General features: G+C 40.2%; 1 protein-coding gene across 4 annotated transcripts in view; it reads right to left on the minus strand.

The window, feature by feature from the left end:
• The window catches only part of Bcap31 (B cell receptor associated protein 31), a 37,141-nt gene that overhangs the window by 13,007 nt on the left and 4,511 nt on the right, over positions 1-19,623 (minus strand). For all 4 annotated transcript variants that reach the window (XM_059249953.1, XM_059249955.1, XM_059249952.1 and 1 more), the window contains one exon: positions 10,660-10,807. In XM_059249953.1, coding sequence (XP_059105936.1) covers positions 10,660-10,807 — 148 coding nt within the window. The remainder of the gene's footprint in view (positions 1-10,659; positions 10,808-19,623) is intronic.

The following is a 19,623-nucleotide window of genomic DNA, read 5'->3' on the forward strand; positions in this document are numbered from 1 at the left end:
TCCTCTGCCCTCCACATCCCCACAAATACATGCACATACACCAAATGGTAATACAATATTTTAGAGAGCTTATTTTCCTATTTTTGCTCATTTAAAGTCTCATTTGGGTGAGACGAAGGTTAAAAGGCAGTTGAGAAGAACTTACTTAATATGCAAAAGAATATGGGTTCAATTTCTAGCACTACAAAAAAAGCCTTATATTCCTCTAATAAATATGTACTACCACTTTATTTATTGATCTTCAGATATATGAAAGGTAATAAGATATTACAGTTACTAACCTCTTACAACAAGACTAACACAAACAGGGAAGTGGAGTTTAGCTCTCAAACTGTGCCAAACCTGCCTAGCAAAAGCCAGGAAAAAGAGCTTTCTACTATGTGATCTGCAGCTGGATATGACATAAACTCACTCATCCAGTACTAACAAGTTTTATCATGGCAAGGAATGTGTTATCTGGACCAAGTCTAGAATCAGACATGGACTCTGTGTATGGCAGCCTCTCCTGAGTGTCCTCTATTTTTACAAAGGCCTATCTAATATAAACGATTGTTACAGTCTCTCCTGGTTTTTGCCAGAACCTGAACAAAATACACTAGACTCAGACACATACCCCCAAAACCCCACATGGGACACTGTGCAGCTGGCCAGTGTCCTAGATAAGCCTTATTTGACAAATTGAAGACTAGGGGTAAGAGAGGAAGGCTGCTTATTTAAAGCCACAGAGCTGCTGGAAGAAAAGCATGGGTATGGGAACATAAGCCCAATGATCTCTAATATCATTCTACTGCCCACACAAGCACAGATAACCAGCAATGTAAAGGTGTCTGCTCTCCACCTATGCTCCCACATAACATGGGCATCCCTGTGTAGACAAATTTCTAAACAGTCTTATTAAACGAAGAACACTGAGCCAAATATAGGGGTGAAAGCCGTAGAGATCAGGGAAATAGTAAGAGCCACCAACTAACCTTAGCTCACCGAGCCGCCGTAGCTTCCCAAAAGAGAGATACTTCCTGTCTACCCAGGCTTTTATTGCCTTGCTGTTCTGCCCTCTCATTGGCTCTTAGCCTAGCTACCTCATTTCCTTGTCACTGCCTGTCTGTGTAGGCCTCCAGGTCTCTATGGTTGGTACTGGGATTAAAGGTGTGTGTCACCACACTTGGTTGTTCTCTAGTGTGTCCTTGAACACACAGAAACTCTGCTTGCCATGTGATCGGATTAAGGGCGTGTGCTACCACTGCCTGCCTGAATGCTGGAATTATGAGCATGTGCCACCACCATCTGGCAAGAACATACTTCTAAAAGAAAGTAGTAAGACTACTGGCAGTCTGAAGCTAGCCTGTGTGATACAGCAAGACTCTAGCTCAAAAAAATAAATAACAAACAATTCAAAGTTCAGAAACATTCCTAGTATTACATGTAGCTCTGTCTGGGGATAACATCACAAGGGAGTTTGACATTTCTCTAATTATGTGTACTTTTAAAAAAATGGTGTTGCCAGGTTGTGGTGGTGGTGTCACACGCCTTAATCCCAGCATTCAGTAGAGGCAGGTGGATCTCTGAGTTTGAAGCCAATCTAGTCTACAAAGTGAGTTCAAGGCAGCCAGGGCTACACAGAAAAACCCTGTTTTGAAAAACAAAACAAAACAGTGTCAAGGGTCTTGCATAAAACATATCCCCAGCCTGAAATTTCTGGGTTTGCTTTTTTCCCCTCAATATTCATATTCACATTCTCTCTCTCTCTCCCCCCTCTGTGTGTGTGTGTGTGTGTGTGTGTCTGTCTGTCTGTCTGTCTGTCTGTCTGTCTATGTAACTGTGCACACCAGTAAAGGCCAAGGGAGGACATCTAATGTCCTGCTCTACCACTCTATCATGTCTTCCCTTGAGACAGTGTCTCTCATTGAACCTGGAGCTAGGCTGGCAGCCAGCAAGCCCCAAAGATCCTCCTGTCTCTGCTTAACCACAGCACTGGAGTTACAAGATTTTTACATAACTGCTGATGATTTGAACTCAGGGTCCTCATGGTTAAGAAAGGATTTTTATCCACTGAACTATATTCTCTCTCTCTCTCCCCCCTCTGTGTGTATGTGTGTGTGTGTGTCTGTCAAACTGTGCACACTCAGTTTGACATTTCTTCTACAGTTTGAATGACTTAAGACTCTTGTTTATATCTGTTTGTGACCAAGTATAGTAATTCTGTAACTAGAAAATAAAAAAGATGGTTATTTTTAAGTGTTTCTGAGCAACACATGAGTTTTATAGATATAAGGTATAGACAGGAATATTTCTGTGGCTAAGATCACACAAAAACAGAAATTCTAGCTATACTAGGGCAGGTTGACATGAGAGGACTACAGTAAATTCAAGGGCACTCTAAAATACAGTGAGATCCTATCTTCCCCATCTCCCCCCCCCCCCCCACACACACAAAAGAAATTTCTTCCAGCTGAGTGGAATGGCATACACTTACCACCCCAGCTACTCAGAAGGCTAAGACAAGAAGGAAGATTATTTGAGTCCAAGCAGTTGAGGTCAGTTTGGGCAACAAAGTTCTTTAAGGGTTATAGCCACTATCATAGAATCTGACCCTTAGACCATGGAGGAGAATGTACTTCTAGCAAAATCCTAGAAACAACTAAATAGATTGTGAGCAACTGGTAAACCCACACTGATCCTTGGGATTGTTGCATCTTTTTTCCAAGATGTGGCACAGGACCACCTTGTGACTAGATGGAGCCACAGGAGGGTGCTATAGGCACAGCTAGGCAGCTAGCACACAGCTCATGGAGCAGACACTTGTGGCTGCTTGAGCAATCTGAGGAAGAAGTTAAATCAGCCATTTGTCTTGCCTTATATGCTTGTCAAAGGGAGAAGGGTAAACAGCAGTTGTCAATTTAACAGATAGAGGATTAGGACATGAGCAAACTCGGTGGTGCACCCAAACTGAAGTTTTCCATCCCAAGTATCACTATGAGATTATATACGAGACCTACTTTTTATCGGAAGCTACCCATTTAGATGAGAAAGAAATTGCAAAACACTTTTGTATACTTATTATGGTATTGCCTGATGGTCTGCATTTCCCTGTGTTAGATCACTTATGTAGAAGTCCGTGGGTTTCATCCTCAGCACAAGGAAAAAACAGAACTATGTAGCCAAAAGTGAGAATTTTACTATACATTCATGCACTAACAGTTTGTTCAACAATTCACCACACATGACAGGGCTCTGATTAGATTATAACATAGCTTTTGCCTATAGGAAATACACAGTTGAAACAGAAAAGGAAACTACATTCAAACCGCAAAATTTACAGTGAAGGGTTTAGCCAAAGTTCTTTATAGATCTCAATAATCTGCTTTAAAAAACATAGGGCTGAAGGTTATAGATCAGAGGCAGACTATATATGTATCCAGTGTGCAAGAGGCTCTGGGTTCAATCTCCAACATTGGAAAAAAAGTTTGAAACACTGACCACAACCCACAAAAGCTTTCTACTAAGAGGGAGGAATATTCAGTGTGTATAATTTGCTTTATAAGCAAATATATGATGAAACACACAAACGAAGTCACAATGAACATATTTCTTAACAAAGTAAGACTTTCTCAAGAAGAGGCTTAAGTGGTGTCGCACGCTTTAGTCTCAGCACTTGGGAGGCAGAGGCAGGCAGATCTCTGTGAGTTTGAGACCAGCCTGCTCTACAGAGTGAGTTCCAGGACAGGCTCAAAAACTACAGAGAAACCCTGTCTCAAAAAAAAAAAAAAAAAAAGAAGAGACCTAAGACTTAGATCCTTGAGAATATACTGTCCTCACAGGAGAGGACAGCTCCACATGTGTTACTGCCCCTGGAGACCTTGTAGTGGGACAAGATACAGAGGTGGAAAGTGGCAATTCTGATGATTCTGACCTTACATAGCCCTGGGCTGATTTTGTTTGTGTCTTGGTTTTAACAAAAAGTTCAAAATGTAAACAAAAACCTTATTGAATAATTACAATGTTTTTGTGCAACCATCCAATGAGTTTATGCTTATACTGTGTTATTATAACTATATACAATATATATAGTCAAGAATTACATTAACGATGTCCAGTCCATTAACATTTGACAGATTCAGACAAAAAACTCTATTATTCATCCTATTTTGCTGAGTCCAAAATGTTGTACCTAATTCACATTCTACCCTAGCTTGTATTACCAACTGAAAAATATCTTCTGATGTCTTTCAAACTTATACATTTTACACCTCTGTAGTGAGTTTCTTTTCTGAATTTGTTAACAAGGAAAACTATAACTATCTAGTCTTCAACTCCCTCAGAGACCCAAGAAGGAAATAATATTACCTAGTAAAACAGGAAGTACAAACAAGCAACTTGCAAGAAATGTGAGGAATGACAGAAACAGCTTGGCTGCCTGGACAGTCACCCAACATTCCTCTGCAATGTTGGTGCATTCATCTTCGACCTACAGGCCTGGCATATCTGACAGACTCATCTGTGAGGCAGGATTTTCTAAAGAGCCTTCCTACCTTGTCTTGGCAAGGTTCATCAGTCCTTTCTTTGTGTCCTGCTCGTCCATTTTGGATAGCATACTGTCAGCAGTTGATGTGAGGGCATTTTCTTGCCCAGTGGCTAACTTTTGCCACAGTGAAAGTAAACTCCCTATGGAGTTTTTTCAATGCCCATCATCTTCTCTGAAATAGATTGGTGCTGCCAGGAGCAGACATGTCTCATTGTCATTAAAAAGAAAAAAGAAAAAAAAAATCTATGTTCTTAAAACATCTTAAATGCCATATTCTGTAGATCTCTGAAGTGTTTGAAGATGACCTGTATATCTAAAATATATCTGTTTGACCTTGAAAACATACCTAATCTGACTACAAGTTCAATTGTAATAACTAACTACTAACTTTCATTTCTTTATATCTTAATTAGTTGGTAATAACTTTCAAGGACTAGCAATTTGCATTACATTGTTAAATGAGCTGTATAAGGTAGAATACCTTGAACAAGATTAGAAATATATGTGCAGTATTTTCTAGCAAAATCAATCTCAAATTTGTATCAATATACATAATTTGTATACAATATACAAAAATCCAATCCAATGTAAAGTATTTAAAACTAGTAGTTGCTTTCTAAAAGTAGATTCAATAATCTACTCTTTTATTTTAACATATCCAATCCAATGTAAAATATTTAAAACTAGTAGTTGCCTTTTAAAAGTAGATTCAATAATCTATTTCTTTATCTTAACAAAACCCTGTCTCAAAAAAACCAAAAAAAAAAAAAAAAAACACCAAAAGTTAAATTTAAAACAAAAGCAGCCTACATGTGCAGTATTTATAAAGTTTATAGTATGGTAGTCCTTTACATTAACTTCTCAGCCCCCCCTCCAATCACCCAGAGCAATGGCCTGTACTGCAAGCTATATTCATGCCCCATAAAGATACACTGTTTTTTACTTTTGTGTACCTTTCCCTTTCATTATTTAAAGTTTATTTTATTTATATATGAGTGTTTTGCTTGCTTATATGTATGTGTACCATGTGCATGACTGGTGCCCACAGAGGTCAAAAGAGGGCATCAGGCTAGAGGATGGCTCAGTGGTTGGCCCAGTGGTTAAGAGTACTGCCTGTTCTTCTAGAGGCCCAGGGCTCAATTATCAGCACCCACATGGTAGCTTACAATTGTCTATAACCAGGTATGCACATAGTGCAGAAACACACATGCAGATAAGACACACATATACATATAAATACATACATACATATACATAAACAAATAAATAGATGGGCCAGTAAATAAATAAATAAGAGTCAGGCGTGGTGGTGCATAACTTTATTCCCAGCATTTAGGATGCAGAGGCAGGCCTGATCCCTGTGAGTATGAAACCAGTCTGATCTATATATGAGTTCCAGGATAGCCAGAGCTACACAGTGAGACCCTGTCTTGGTAGAGGAGGAGGGGGAGGGTGGGGTGTCAGATTCCCTGGAATTGGTTATAAATGGATGTGAAGCCATCATGTGGGTGGTGGGAATCAAACCTCCTATCCTAGGGCGTCTGTTAAAAAAAAAAAGTGCTCTTAACTGCTAATCATTTTTTGTTTTATTTCAGTTTTTTTAGAACAGGGTTTCTCTGTGTAACTGCCATGGTTGTCCTAGAACTTGCTCTGTAAACCAGGCTGGCCTGGAATGCAGAGATCTGTCTGCCTCTGCCCCTTGAGTGCTGGGATTTAAGGCCTGTATCACCACCGCCCAGCCCCTGCTCGTTTGGTTTGTTTTGTTTTAAATGCTGAGTACTAAACTAAACTACAGGCTCCTTCCCTGCCTATGAGCTTTTGCCACTAATTCAACTAAGCTGCAACAAGGCCTATTCCCCAAGTCTTTGTGTTCCTGTTTACCTCAGTGTTCTTTGTCCTTGATGAACCTTACATGCCCATTTATAAATGTCTTCCCATTACAAATTCAAGTCTCACATTCCAGCCAGCCCAATTACTGAGGCAATCTAGACAGCTGGGATTGTGAAAGGTCATTCATCTACTTGCTATTTCTGTTTAGTGTCTACTTCTTGCCATATCTGCTCACCACAGCCTCATCTACATGGAATAGGTCAAGGGTGGGCAGAAAGCCTCATGTGGCCTCTATCTGAATGGCATTGATCTGCATAGTAGCAACTATACCTAAGTACACTGGTTAGGCCATCACCCTGCCCACACTTTAGCATTGGGTCCCTGAGAACTTTCAGTATTGGGATATTTTATCGTTTATTGGAAAATAAAACTTGGGGATAAATATTAAGGAATAAACTTGAGAGTCTACTTCCTTCATCTAAGTGAGCACAACCCCTTGGCCCCACCTCTTCCTTTTCTGTGTGCTTCTCTTTCTCCTCTTAGTCTGGCCAGAGAACTCATGGCCCATTCCAGTCAGCTGAATGTGGACTTTACCCTCCAAACAGAAGTCAGCTCCATTGGTGGTGGTCTCAGAACAATCAACATGAGCAAATCTCCCCTAACATTTCAACCTGGCAAATACTGAGAATCTTATGTTTGATCTATAGAAAGGAGGGATGTGGAGATTTGCTCATGTTGATTGTTCTGAGACCACCACCAAACATTTCAACCTGGCAAATACTGAGAATCTTATGTTTGATCTATAGAAAGGAGGGATAAGACTTACAGAACTCTCCAGTAATTCAGACCCCCTTTCTCAAAAGCACACCACCTCTCTAGAATATGACTTCAGGTCTAAATAAAATCTTCCCATTCTACATTTCCCATTCACCCTCTCTACTTGGTAATTGGGAAGCAAGTATGTTTGTTGCCTTTCAACATTTATCCTTCTCTGGAGTTCCTTAAGGATCAGTAGCAATTCCATTTCTAGCTAATCTTATAGTTTCTGAATAAAATTTCATCATGTCTAAGCAAAGTTAATTATTTGGAGAAGCTTGGCATTCTGGTAGAGCCTTATATACTGGGTTTCAATCTGTCCTCCATCTCCTTACTTAACAAAGCCATGTAAAGCCTACTTTTCCTGCAGTTCTTCTCATTTCCCCGTGCAGAACAACAAGTTTTCACTCTCCTTACTCTGTGTATGTGTGTGTGCACATTAAGGATGTCACCTAGGGCCTTGAACACACTAGGCACTCTGCCACTGAGCTACACCCCCAGCCCCATTCCCATCGTATTTTTTTAAAAACTCTATGTATCTAGGGTATGTGCCAACTTCTCTCAGCATTCTCATTTCCTGACTTTCCTAAATTTGAAGATGCTAAACTTGAAGATGATCAAACATACTACTTCAAGCCAAGCAGGCTCACATATATTTAATAATACCAGCAACTCAGGAGGCTAAAAAGGAATGGTAAATTTGAAAAACAGCCCAGGCAACTTGATGAGACCCCATTTCAAATCTTAAAGCAAAGGGGTCTGGAGAGATGGCTCAGTGGATAGGAGTACTTGTTACTCTTGCAGAGGACATGAATATAATTCCAAGCACCTATACAGTATCTCACAACCACCCATAACCCCAACACTAGAGGATCTAACAGGCAACATGTAGTGCACATACATGCACGCAGGCAAAATGTGGTGGTAGTGTGTTACCCAAAATATTGTGCACTCTAATAAACTTATCTGGGGTCAGACAACAGAACAGCCACTAGATATAGAGGCCAGAAAATGGTGGCACTCACACCTTTAATCCTAGCATTCCAGAGGCAGAGATCCACCTAGATCTCTGTGAGTTCAAGGCCACACTGGCAACAGCCAGGCATGGTGACTCATGCCTTTAATCCCAGGAAGTGATGGCAGGAGGCAGAAAGGTATTTAAGGCGTGAGGACCAGGAACTAGAGCCTGGTTAAGCTTTTAGGCTTTAGAGCAGCAGTTCAGCTGAGATCTATTTGGATGAGGACACAGAAGCTTCCAGTCTGAGGAAACAGGACCAGCTGAGGAATTGGCGAGGTGAGGAAGCTGTAGCCTGTTCTGTCTCTCTGATCTTCCAGCATTCACCCCAATACTAGGCCTTGGGTTTGTTTTTATTAATAAGACCCTTTAAGATTCCTGCTACAGCAAAACATTTATACACATAAAATAAAAATAAATCTAATCAGAAAAATTTTAAGTAAAGCAAAGGATATAGTTCAGTAGTAGAATATGTGCCTAGTATGCAAGAGGCCCTGGGTTCAAGGCCTGGTACCACAAAAATATTAAATACTCACATGCACATAAACATATATATAGTCTTAAAAATGTCTTAAGAGCTGAAAGTGAAGGTAGTAGCAGAGCATAATGTGCTTTGCATTTGTAGAGCCCTAGATTGTACAAACGTAACAGTGATGACTCAGCACACTAAAACACTAAAAAGATACAAAGTAGACACAGACAGACAGACAGACAGACACACCAAACACACATCCTCACTTGCCTCCATATTTCACTCTCCTCAACTTGGATCCAGAAAAATCCAAGATCATGACTGGCTGTTTTCTGGAAAGCTAAAATCTGGACAGGTAGAATATTAATGCCTACTAAAGCACAACATGCCAGGTGATTAAGAGGGTAAAAATCCCTTAAACACTAAATTTTGAGTCTTCGGGCCTAAGCCAGGTGAGAATGACTATCTTCAAACCTAGCATGAGAATCCACACACTCACATGGTAGCACTGTCTGAATGGCCCCCCAAATTCATGTGTTTAGCTTAATCTCCATTGTGATAATACTAAGAGGTAGAATAGGGCCTATTGGGAAATCATTAAGCTTTGAAGGCTCTGCCCTCACAAATGAATTAGTGTCTTATAAAGGTCCACAGGAAACTAACTTGGGCTTTTTATGCTGTCAGCATGTGAGAACAGTGTTCCTCCCCTCCAGAGAATACAAATGCAGCATCAAGGTATCATTTCAGAAGCAGAAAGCAGCCCTCACTAGACACCAAGCCTCTCCATGCATTGATTTCAGATGCTCCAGCCTCTAGAACAGTGAGAAATGCACTTATTACCACAGAACAAATAGACTAAGACACTTGGCCTTGAACAGCAGAGCAACCAACATTTTAGGTATGATTTTATTGTGTTTGAACAATGCTAGGGATCAAATCCAGGTCTTGCACATACCAGGCAAATCCTTTACTACTGAGCTATATATTCCCAGCCTATTACTGATATCCTTTTAATACTTTTTCACCTGCCCTAACCTGAGCATGTCTGTCTACTTCTCCGCTAGGCCCTTAGATTAAAGTCCATGGGTGAAACCAGAGGCAGAAAACAGGGCTCTAGACACTAATAGGCATTTTAACCTCATCTAATCTTACCCAATTAGCCACCCTTGCAGCCTTGGTCGAGGCTTTCAGTCTTGTAAGAAATGACCAAAAATACTCAAGACACCATAGATTACAATATGATCTGGATACAAATTTACACTAGGGGCCGGGCGGTGGTGGCGCACGCCTTTAATCCCAGCACTCGGGAGGCAGAGCCAGGCGGATCTCTGTGAGTTCGAGGCCAGCCTGGGCTACAGAGTGAGTTCCAGGAAAGGCGCAAAGCTACACAGAGAAACCCTGTCTCGAAAAACCAAAAAAAAAATAAATAAATAAAAAAAAAAAATTTACACTAGGGAAGGCCCCGAGGACAGGGTCAGTCTCAACCCATTCATGTTACTTCTGCCCACTCTACACAACTCAGTACCCCATATACAAAAGGCCCCAAACCAGTAAGTCCCTTATGAGATGGGCTCCAAAGATCCTTTCCCAGAGAGAAAGCTTTGCCACTTACTTCAATCGACAAGCAAACAAAGCATAAGATGGTAATACATCTGACCTACTACAAAATGTAGTAAGATAGATCTTAATAAGTTCAAGGCCAGCCTTGCTTACATAGTGAGTTCCAGGATAGCAGGTGATACTCAGTAAGAGTATCTCAAAAAAAAAAAAAAAAAAAAAAAAAGAAAAGAAAAGAAAAAGAGAGAAGGTCTTCTGGAATTTGTTCAACCCTTCCCAATCTCCATGCTGCCTCTGGAGGTCAGGAGGCAGTTATGTGGTTTATCAAACACAAACAAGGACACACAATGAGGAATTAAAGCCACAGGAGAAGGCCAAACTACACAGCTCTATACTCTTGGTTAGCCCACGGCTTCTTCCACAAGTCCCTGACCCCTCCCTACTCACAAGGACAGCAGCAAGGAAAAGCCAGCAATATAGAGATTCCTCTGAGCACGGAAAAGCTTCATGTGGAAGTGCTCCATGGCACCTGGATTGTTCTGGAGGTTCACCTTTTCTGTCACATCATCATATTTCCGGATCTCACGTACAGCATCTTTGGGAGAACAGAGATGGCCATTTGACAAGGAAAACAGGTAGCAAGACTCCTTTCCTTCAAATCCAAGTACTAATTCTATACACAACCTTTGTGGGAGGTTTTATCAAAAGTTCTCAACCTTAGACCTCCTTTTAACTTTTTACAAACCAAGCCCACCCTACTCTAGTTAGACCATGAGCTTGTATTACAATTCAAGATGCTATTCAGGGTTGAGGCATTGCTGGCAATGGAGATAGATTCCCTTTCCCATGATACTCCCAACCTCAGTTTGTCGTATTCTCTCAAGTTGGACTGCCAGCCACTTAACTGATCAGTCAGGGGTCCTGTTGGTAGAAATCTCACAAAACCTGTCCAGGAGGCACTGGCAACAGTGAGCATTATTTTTACTGAATTAAAAAAGAACTGCATGGGCTAACAAAATGGCTCTGTGGGTAAGGGTACTTGCCATTAAGCCTGACCACTTGAGTTCAATCCCCAGGACACACATGGTAAAAGGACAGAACCGACTCTTGCTAGTTGTCCCCTGACCTCCACATACACACTGTTGCATGCATGTGTCTCCTACCACCAATAAACTGTAATTAAAGGCTTTTTAAAAGAGGAATTCATGTCCATCAAAAATTCAAACAGCAAAATTGTAAAAAGAAATCTCTAATACAATCACCTATAGCAGGATATCTGTATGTGTAAATACACAGCTATCAGTTTTAAAGTCATTTGGTCATATCACCCTATGTTATCTTTATAACATACATTTGTCACTGAAATTATCTTCAATCTGTGTTTCCTGTCCATCTTCCTCACAGCAGACTACAAACTGAAAAGCCTTTTCCTCTATATCCCTTGGAGCTTAACACAGGGCACATAGCAAAAACTATACTGCTGAGTGAGTGAACAGCCTTTGCTCCCACAAGAGCCATTGTCAGATACACAGTGCTCTGGTTTAATAATATACGTCCTCAGAATCTTTGGTCTGTAATGCAGACATGGAACCTTAGTGTTATCTACTAATCTCCCCCACCACTTACCTCAAAAAAGAATTTTAGCAGGGCTTGGTGGCATACACCTTTAATTCCAGCACTTGGGAGGCAGAGGCAGGAAGATCTCTGAGTTTGAGGCCAGGCTGGTCTATAGAGTGAGTTCTAGGTCAGCCAAGGGTACATACAATGACACACTGTCTCCCACCACCACCACCAAAAAAAGGGGGGACATTTTTTGAAGTCAGCACATACAAATCTACCTGAAGAGCTGAACATGGTAGTATATACCTATTTGAAAAACTGAGACATGAGGGTCACAAGTCATAGCTAGCCAGGGCTACAGGATGAGACCCTGTCTCAAACGAATGGCTAAAAACAAAACAAAACAAAAATCTATCTGAAGGAGGCTCTTAACACATCTCTATGTAAGACAGGCAAGATATCATTGTCTGTTCAGTTTGTAGTTTGTAGTTTGAGACTACTTGGTTTTCAAGCCCATCTTGCATTACAAAATGTGCCTGCCCTCCTAGTATCTTTGCATTAAATCTGTGCCATGAAGCAAGCACTCTCAAGTGCTGGTATAATACACCTGGTATAAACTGGTATAATACACCTGGTAGAAAATAAAAAACATTCATACCCTCAGGTTCAGCAATTCTACCTCTATGAATTTATCCCACAGAATCTTTTATATACAAATGCAAGGATGCCTATAAAGTGGTATCATTATGGGAGAATATGATGCAGTCTTTAAAAAGAATGCAATTGCTATCAAAAGATGTCTAAAGTACAGCATGTAAGTGGAAAAAGCACAAAGAAAATGTACATGACTCCAGGTTGTAAATATTTCAACACATAAAGTATTCATGATGATTAACTATTTAATATGTGTTATAAGGGATTGTTAAGTGTTTAATTTTTGCATTTAAAAATATTCATTATTTTTATAATTAGAAAACAAGTTAAAAACATTTTTACATTGTTACTTATATTTAGGAATCCCATCATTCCAAGGACTACCTTGGCAAATGACAAAGAGGAAACCAGGAATAAGAAAAATTGTATACTATCAACCTAACCAAGAACAGCAGCAGAACGTAACCTCTTTACCTCCAACTCTCTCAAAAAGACCTAATCTAGGTCCCTCCACGTGAGGAGGGCTCTAACTGGTTATGCCCACTATCTTCATAGTATTGCTATCAACCAGCACCTCTATCTGTAGAAGGTATGTAGACTTTTCTAGGTTACGTTTTTTTAATTTTTAAATCATCTGTGTACACATGTGTATTTGTGTGTGCATATGTGTATTTGTGTGTGAATATAAACACAAGTGTGTCTCAGAACATCTGTGGAAGTAATAAGACAACCTCAGATGTTAATCCTTGTGTTCCACCTTGTTTGAGACAGGACTTGCAAACTGCCAGGGATTCTTCAACTCTATTTCCCATCTCCCTATAGAAGTTCTGGGACTGTAGACACTCACATTCAGCATCTGACTTTTATGTGGGTTCTGGGAATTTGAAATCAGGTTCTTACACCTGCACAGTAAGTGCTTTTATCCACTAAGCCATCTTCACACCCCCTAGATTATGCTTCATAGCATTAAAGAAGGAAGTCACCAGTCATCAGAGCCATATTTCCCTAGAATCCCCACGCAGACATCTGCAGATCCCTGATCTACAAAAACAATCAAGTTTGTGTCAACTAGTATCTTCTACATAGATCTCTCTGGCCCACTAAGCTGTACTAGGAAATCAAAGACTTTCATCAAGACTGATGGAATAATCCCAATTGTGCCTTGTCACTACAATTCTTGGCTCTACCCCAAACTCAAAAGCTAGCACACAAATTTACTTTAAAAAAAAAGTGCCAGGTAGTGGTGTATGCCATTAATGCCAACACTCAGGAGGCAGAGGTAGGCAGATCTCTTTGAGTTCAAGGCCAGCCTGGTCTACAGGGGGAGTTCCAGGACAGTCAGGGCTGTTACACAGAGAAACCCTGTCTGGGGGGAGGGGGTTTGGGAGACAGGGACCATACAACAACAACAAACTAACTTGCTGTGGGATATTTGTACCCTGTGTGAAGATGTATTGCTGTGATTGGTGTAATAAAAAGCTGAAAGGCCGGGCGGTGGTGGCGCACGCCTTTAATCCCAGCACTTGGGAGGCAGAGCCAGGTGGATCTCTGTGAGTTCGAGGCCAGCCTGGGCTACCAAGTGAGTTCCAGGGAAAGGCGCAAAGCTACACAGAGAAACCCTGTCTCGAAAAACAAAAACAAAAACAAAAAAAAAAAAAGCTGAAAGGCCAATAACTAGGAGGAGAGTATAGAAAGGACTTCCAGGAAGAGAGAACTCTGGGAATAAGAAAGGCAGAGTCACCAGCTAGACATGGAGGAAGCAGAATGAGTAGTACAGATGAGTAGTACGGGGGGGGGGGGGGGGGGGAATAAAAAAAAGAAAAGAAAGAAAAAAAGAAAAGTTCTGGACAAGGAGCTAGACATAGTTTCCTAGCCCCATAGTCTCTCAGGTGGCACTGTGCTCAGCATACAGAGGCAAGGCTACCAGCTGCTGCCTGTGTGCTTGAGCCAGGCACCAGTGCAGAACCATGCAGTGGATGGACTAGCCCTTTAAGATTTGACTTTTGAAGGCTGGAGAGATGGCTCAGCAGTTAAGAGCACTGGCTGCTCTTCCAGAGGTCCTGAGTTCAATTCCCAGCAACCACATGGTGGCTCACAACCACCTGTAATGAGATCTGGTGCCCTCTTCTGGCCTGCAAAGACACATGCAAGTAGAACACTGCATACATAATAAGTAAATAATAAACAAATCTTAAAAAAAAAATTTGATTTTTGAGGCCAGAAAACACTGCAGATGCACAAAACGTCAGTTCCAAACCAAGAAAATCTCTAAACAGATAGAGTATACTTTAAAATGTGTTTAGATGCTGAAGAAAATAAATGGGTATAGAATAAATAGTTTGAAAATAGTAAGTCTTTAAAAAGCAAAGTAATATAAAAAGAATAAACCACGTAAGGATGGGAAAAACACAGGGTATCTGGACCCTGTATGGTGTTTTTTTGACTGAATTTTTTAAATGCTAATGAACAAAAATGACAGCTGCTGAAAGATGTTAGATTGTGGAAGAAACTGTTGAATTGAACCAGCCTATACATTTTAAAGATGTCTTAACTTCAGAAGTCAAGAAATACGTTGCATTGGGAGAGAGGTTATGCCTTTATTTCCACACAAAAACCAATGGATCTCTTCAAAATTAATAAAGATCAGATCAGATTTGATGGGGGAGACCTCCTGAGGATCTTGGCTACAAACATAAAGAAAAAAACAAAGAAGACTACAGGACATAGGACATATATACTGATCTCTTTACATGGGAACAGCTCTGAGACTGGATGAGACATGATAAATCTTGTTGGCTACTGAGTCCTCATGACTTAGTATTACATGCTATCCTTTCCTATGGCATGGGATAGAGGTTTGGTTATGCAGTCCAAACAGACTTATAAAGTTGACAGATGTCTTTTACCTGCTCAAACATAAAACAAAAAATCATCTTTAGCTGACTTGTATACACCATACATTCCACACTTGTGGTTTTTTAATGATTTATTTTCTAATTTTATGTGCATTAATATTTTGCCTACATGTATGTCTGTGTGAGGGTGTCAGATGCCCTGGGGGTAGAGTTACAGGCAGTAGTAAAATGCCATGTGGGTGTTGGGAATTGAACCCAAGTCCTCTGGAAGAACAGCCAGTGTTCTTAACCACTGAGCCATCTCTTCAGCCCCTCCATACTTGTGTTAATGCAGATATATATGTTATCTTTAAAAGTTTATGTTTTCAGAAAAAACAGACACCAATAAAAATAAATAGCCCAGGTGATCCAGCCTCTCAGAATGCCTCTGCTGCAGTTTCCTCAAAATTCTACATCTAAAACAACTTCAAAACTGCTACCTGAGATGGTCCAGCCTCACAGACTACTCCAGCCAGGACTTCAGATAAGCTCTACACTTTCCCATCACACAAAGACTAAACAAAAATAATACAGCTAGTTCCCCCAGGACTTAACCATTATCCCAATTTTCTCAAGGTCCCCTAAAGATGCTGTTGCCCTCAGACAACAGGAAGCAGTCTAAAGAACATGATGCCCACATTCCCAAAAAATGGGGTGGGTGGATTCTGGTTCTTCAGTGGATGTTTGTCATTGTTTAGGGGGGGTGTTAGTTGCAAGTTGTCATGGTCAGAAAAACACTAAACAAAAGAGACTGGATTCAAGGATCTCTTTCTGAAAAGAAAAAAAGGGGGGGATATAGGAAAAGGTAGATTATTGAATCTATCTCAAAATATTTTGTACTGGTATGGATTTTGGTTTATTGATACAAATTTAAAGTTAATTTTGTTATACTGCATGTATATTTCTACTCTTGCTTGGGGTAGTGTTTATGCAACTCATTTAAAAATGTAATCTATAATTAAGAAATACAGATTAATAGTCATCTATAATAATCAAACTTATAGTCATGTTAGTATGTTTTCAAGGTCATACACAGATATATTTAGATAGATGGTCTTCAAAAACTTCAAAGACCTATAGGACATGGCATTTAATATGTTTTATAACCTAAGGCTTCTCATGACAGTGAGATAATCTGCTCCTGCCAACACCAATTTACTTCAAAGATGAAGATGATAGGCATTAAAGAAACTCTGTATGGAGTTTTCTTTAGGGAAAAGCTAGCCACATAGACAAAAAAAACTTCCCTTGCCTCAGTTGCTAACAGTATACTTTCCAAACTGGACCAGCAGGATGCAAAAGAAAACAACTACCAAACTTTGCCAAGACAAGGTAAGACAGTCCTTCGAAATCTCCTGCTTCACAGGAAAGTCTGTCAGATATGCTAGGCCTGTAGGCCAGAGTTGGATGCCCCAATATTGCAGAGGAACTTTGGGTGACTTTCTAGACAGCCTGATATCCCTGTCATTAGGTAACATTTCACCTTTCTGGGGTCTTTGATGGAGTTAAAGACTAAATAATTAAACTTACAGTTTTCCTTAGTTATGACAGAAAGCAAATTTGGTATAAAACTTCAGACTCACCAAGATAAGATAAATAATAGATTATGTTCTCCAATTTTGCCAAATACAAACAGACTGGATATTGTAACTGTAATTCTCACCTGATAACTGTTTTTGTTGTAAATAATTTTATTATGTTAAAGTTAAAGCTTTCCCTTTTTAGACAAAAGGGGGAAATGTGGAATAATCCTTCTGTACACTGTGTGAATATATGTCACTGTGATTGGTTTAATAAACAAGCTGACTGGCCAATAGCTTAACTGGATAAAGTTAGGCAGGAAAGCCAAACTGGAGAATAATGGGATAAGGAAGTGCGGAGTCAGAAGAGTAGCCAGACACACAGTGAACAAACGGGTTGGACACACAAAATGAGATAGAGGTAAAAGCCATGAGCCTTGGGGAAGCACATAGATTAATAGAAATGAGTTAAGTTGTAAGAGCTAGTTAGTAACAAACCTGAGCTACTGGCTAAGCAGTTATAAATAATATAAGCCTCAGTGTGGTAATTTGGAAGTGGCTGCTGGGACAAATTCAGAAAAGAAACTTACATAAAAGATGTAAAGTTTATAAGGTCCAAAGACATTAAAGCTTGTTTATCTGAGAAAAATGTTTTAAGGTCTAAAAAGATATTTTTAGGATGGTAATACAAGTTACGATAGAAAGTGGTTTAGGTATAAAACTTTGGACTCACAAAGAAAGTATAAATAATAGAGTATTTTCTCTGAATATGCCAAATAGAAATAGACTGGACATTATGAATCTAATTCTTACCTGATAATTGTTCTTACTGTAAATAGTTTTACTATGTTAGCGTTAAAAGCTTTCCTTTTTATTTAGACAAAAAGGGGGAAATGTGGGATATTTGTATACTGTATGAAGATGTATTGCTGTGATTGGTGATATAATACGTTGAACAGCCAATAGCTAGGAGGAGAGTATAGAAGGGACTTCTGGGCAGAGAGAGAACTCTGGAAAGAAGAAAGGAGGAGTAACCAGCCAGACATGAAGGAAGCAGGATGGGCGGTACAGAGATGGGGTAACAAGCCACATAAAAGAATGCAGATTAATATAAATGGGTTAAGTTATAAGAACTAGTTAGGAACAAGCCTAAGCTAAGACTGAGCTTTCATAATTAATAATAAATAAGTCTCATTATTTGTAGGCTGATAGTCCTGATGAAAAAGTACTACTACACTAACTATTATAGCTTGGCATTTCATGAAGCTCAACTCTAAGCAAGACCTACATACACCCTATTGGCTCCTACCCTAGAGGCTACTCAAACCATAAGTGAAAAAAAACTGCCTCATGGAATCTTGCTAAAAGCATTTCAAAAGGTATGTGAGTAGCGGGCACCCAACAGCTGTGCCTGGAAATCTATGGGCACATTTAACCTATTCAGAGGAAGTCCTGCCTGAACAAATCCCATCAATCACTGAACATTAAGGGAAAATGCCCAATGCTGCAGTGAGTGGGTGAAGCTATGCGCAACACTAACCCACACTCTACCCTGCAGTGTTTCTGCTAGGAACTTGAGAAAGGAGTACTCTATGCCTACGTGGGCATCACATCTCTGAAACAGGACTTGATGTTTCACAGCAGAGTAAAGAAAATTGAGTCCAAGCAAGGGAACAGACTGATGGCTCACTACAGAAAAACAACAAACATTCAATAGCCAGATAAGAGCTTTATTGGTTTCCTGTTTCTATATGGGCTCACTACCACCTCACGGTAAAATGTTCCCCTTCCATCTTTGTTTTTTGAGACAGGGTCTATGTAACCCTGGCTATCCTGGAACTTTCTATGTAGACCAGACTGGCTTCAAACAGAGATCTACCTGCACCTACCTCTTGAGTGCTGGGATTAAAGGCAAGCACCAACTTGCTGGTCTCCCCTTCCATCTTGATACCACCTATCAAGGCCACAGACCTGAGCCTGCCCTCTGACCCATTTATCTTTCAAAATCTTGTGGATAATGCATGTTAATGCTGGAGTTTACAATACTATACAACTGAACGACCTGGAAAGACTTTACTTCTATGCATATGCAAAGAGGTCTCAGTTCTGTCTCTAAGACATGCTGTTAAACACCTAGTTTTCTACCTACACTATAGGATAAGGCAGAACCCCATTTCCAGCTAGGCTGTTTAATTGGTCTGTCTTGTACTTGGAAGCCCTGTTTCACCAGGCATGTTGGTACATATCTGTAAGCCCAGCACTCAAGAGACTGAGCCAGGTGTTTAATGCCAGCCTAGACTACAGGGTAAGACCCTATCTCAAATAAAAGGAAAAAACTCTTATTTTTTTCTTTTATTAAAGATTTTATGTGTATTGGTGTTTTGCCTGCATGTATGTCTGTGTGAAAGTATCAGATGCTCTGGAACTAGAGTTACAAACAGTGTTGAGCTGCCATGTGGGTGCTGGGAATTGAACCCGGGTCCTATGGAAGAGCAGCCATTGTTCTTAACTGCTGAGCCATCTCTCCAACCCTGTCATGTCTCTTAAGATGAGAAAACAAAACAAACAAAAAACAGCTAGGCACACATCTCTTTAACTCAGCACTTTGAAGGCATAGGCAGAGGCAGACAGATCTCTGAATTTGGGGCCAGCCTGGTCTACAGAGCAAGTTCCAGGACAGCCCAGGCCACATAGAGAGACCCTGTCTCAAACAACAAAAAATAACAACAACAATGACAAATAAACAAAAAGTAAAAGACAAAATAAATTTTAAAAGATGATGA

Source organism: Peromyscus eremicus, chromosome X (genome assembly GCF_949786415.1).
Source record: "Peromyscus eremicus chromosome X, PerEre_H2_v1, whole genome shotgun sequence".
Classification (NCBI taxonomy): Eukaryota; Metazoa; Chordata; class Mammalia; order Rodentia; family Cricetidae; genus Peromyscus; species Peromyscus eremicus.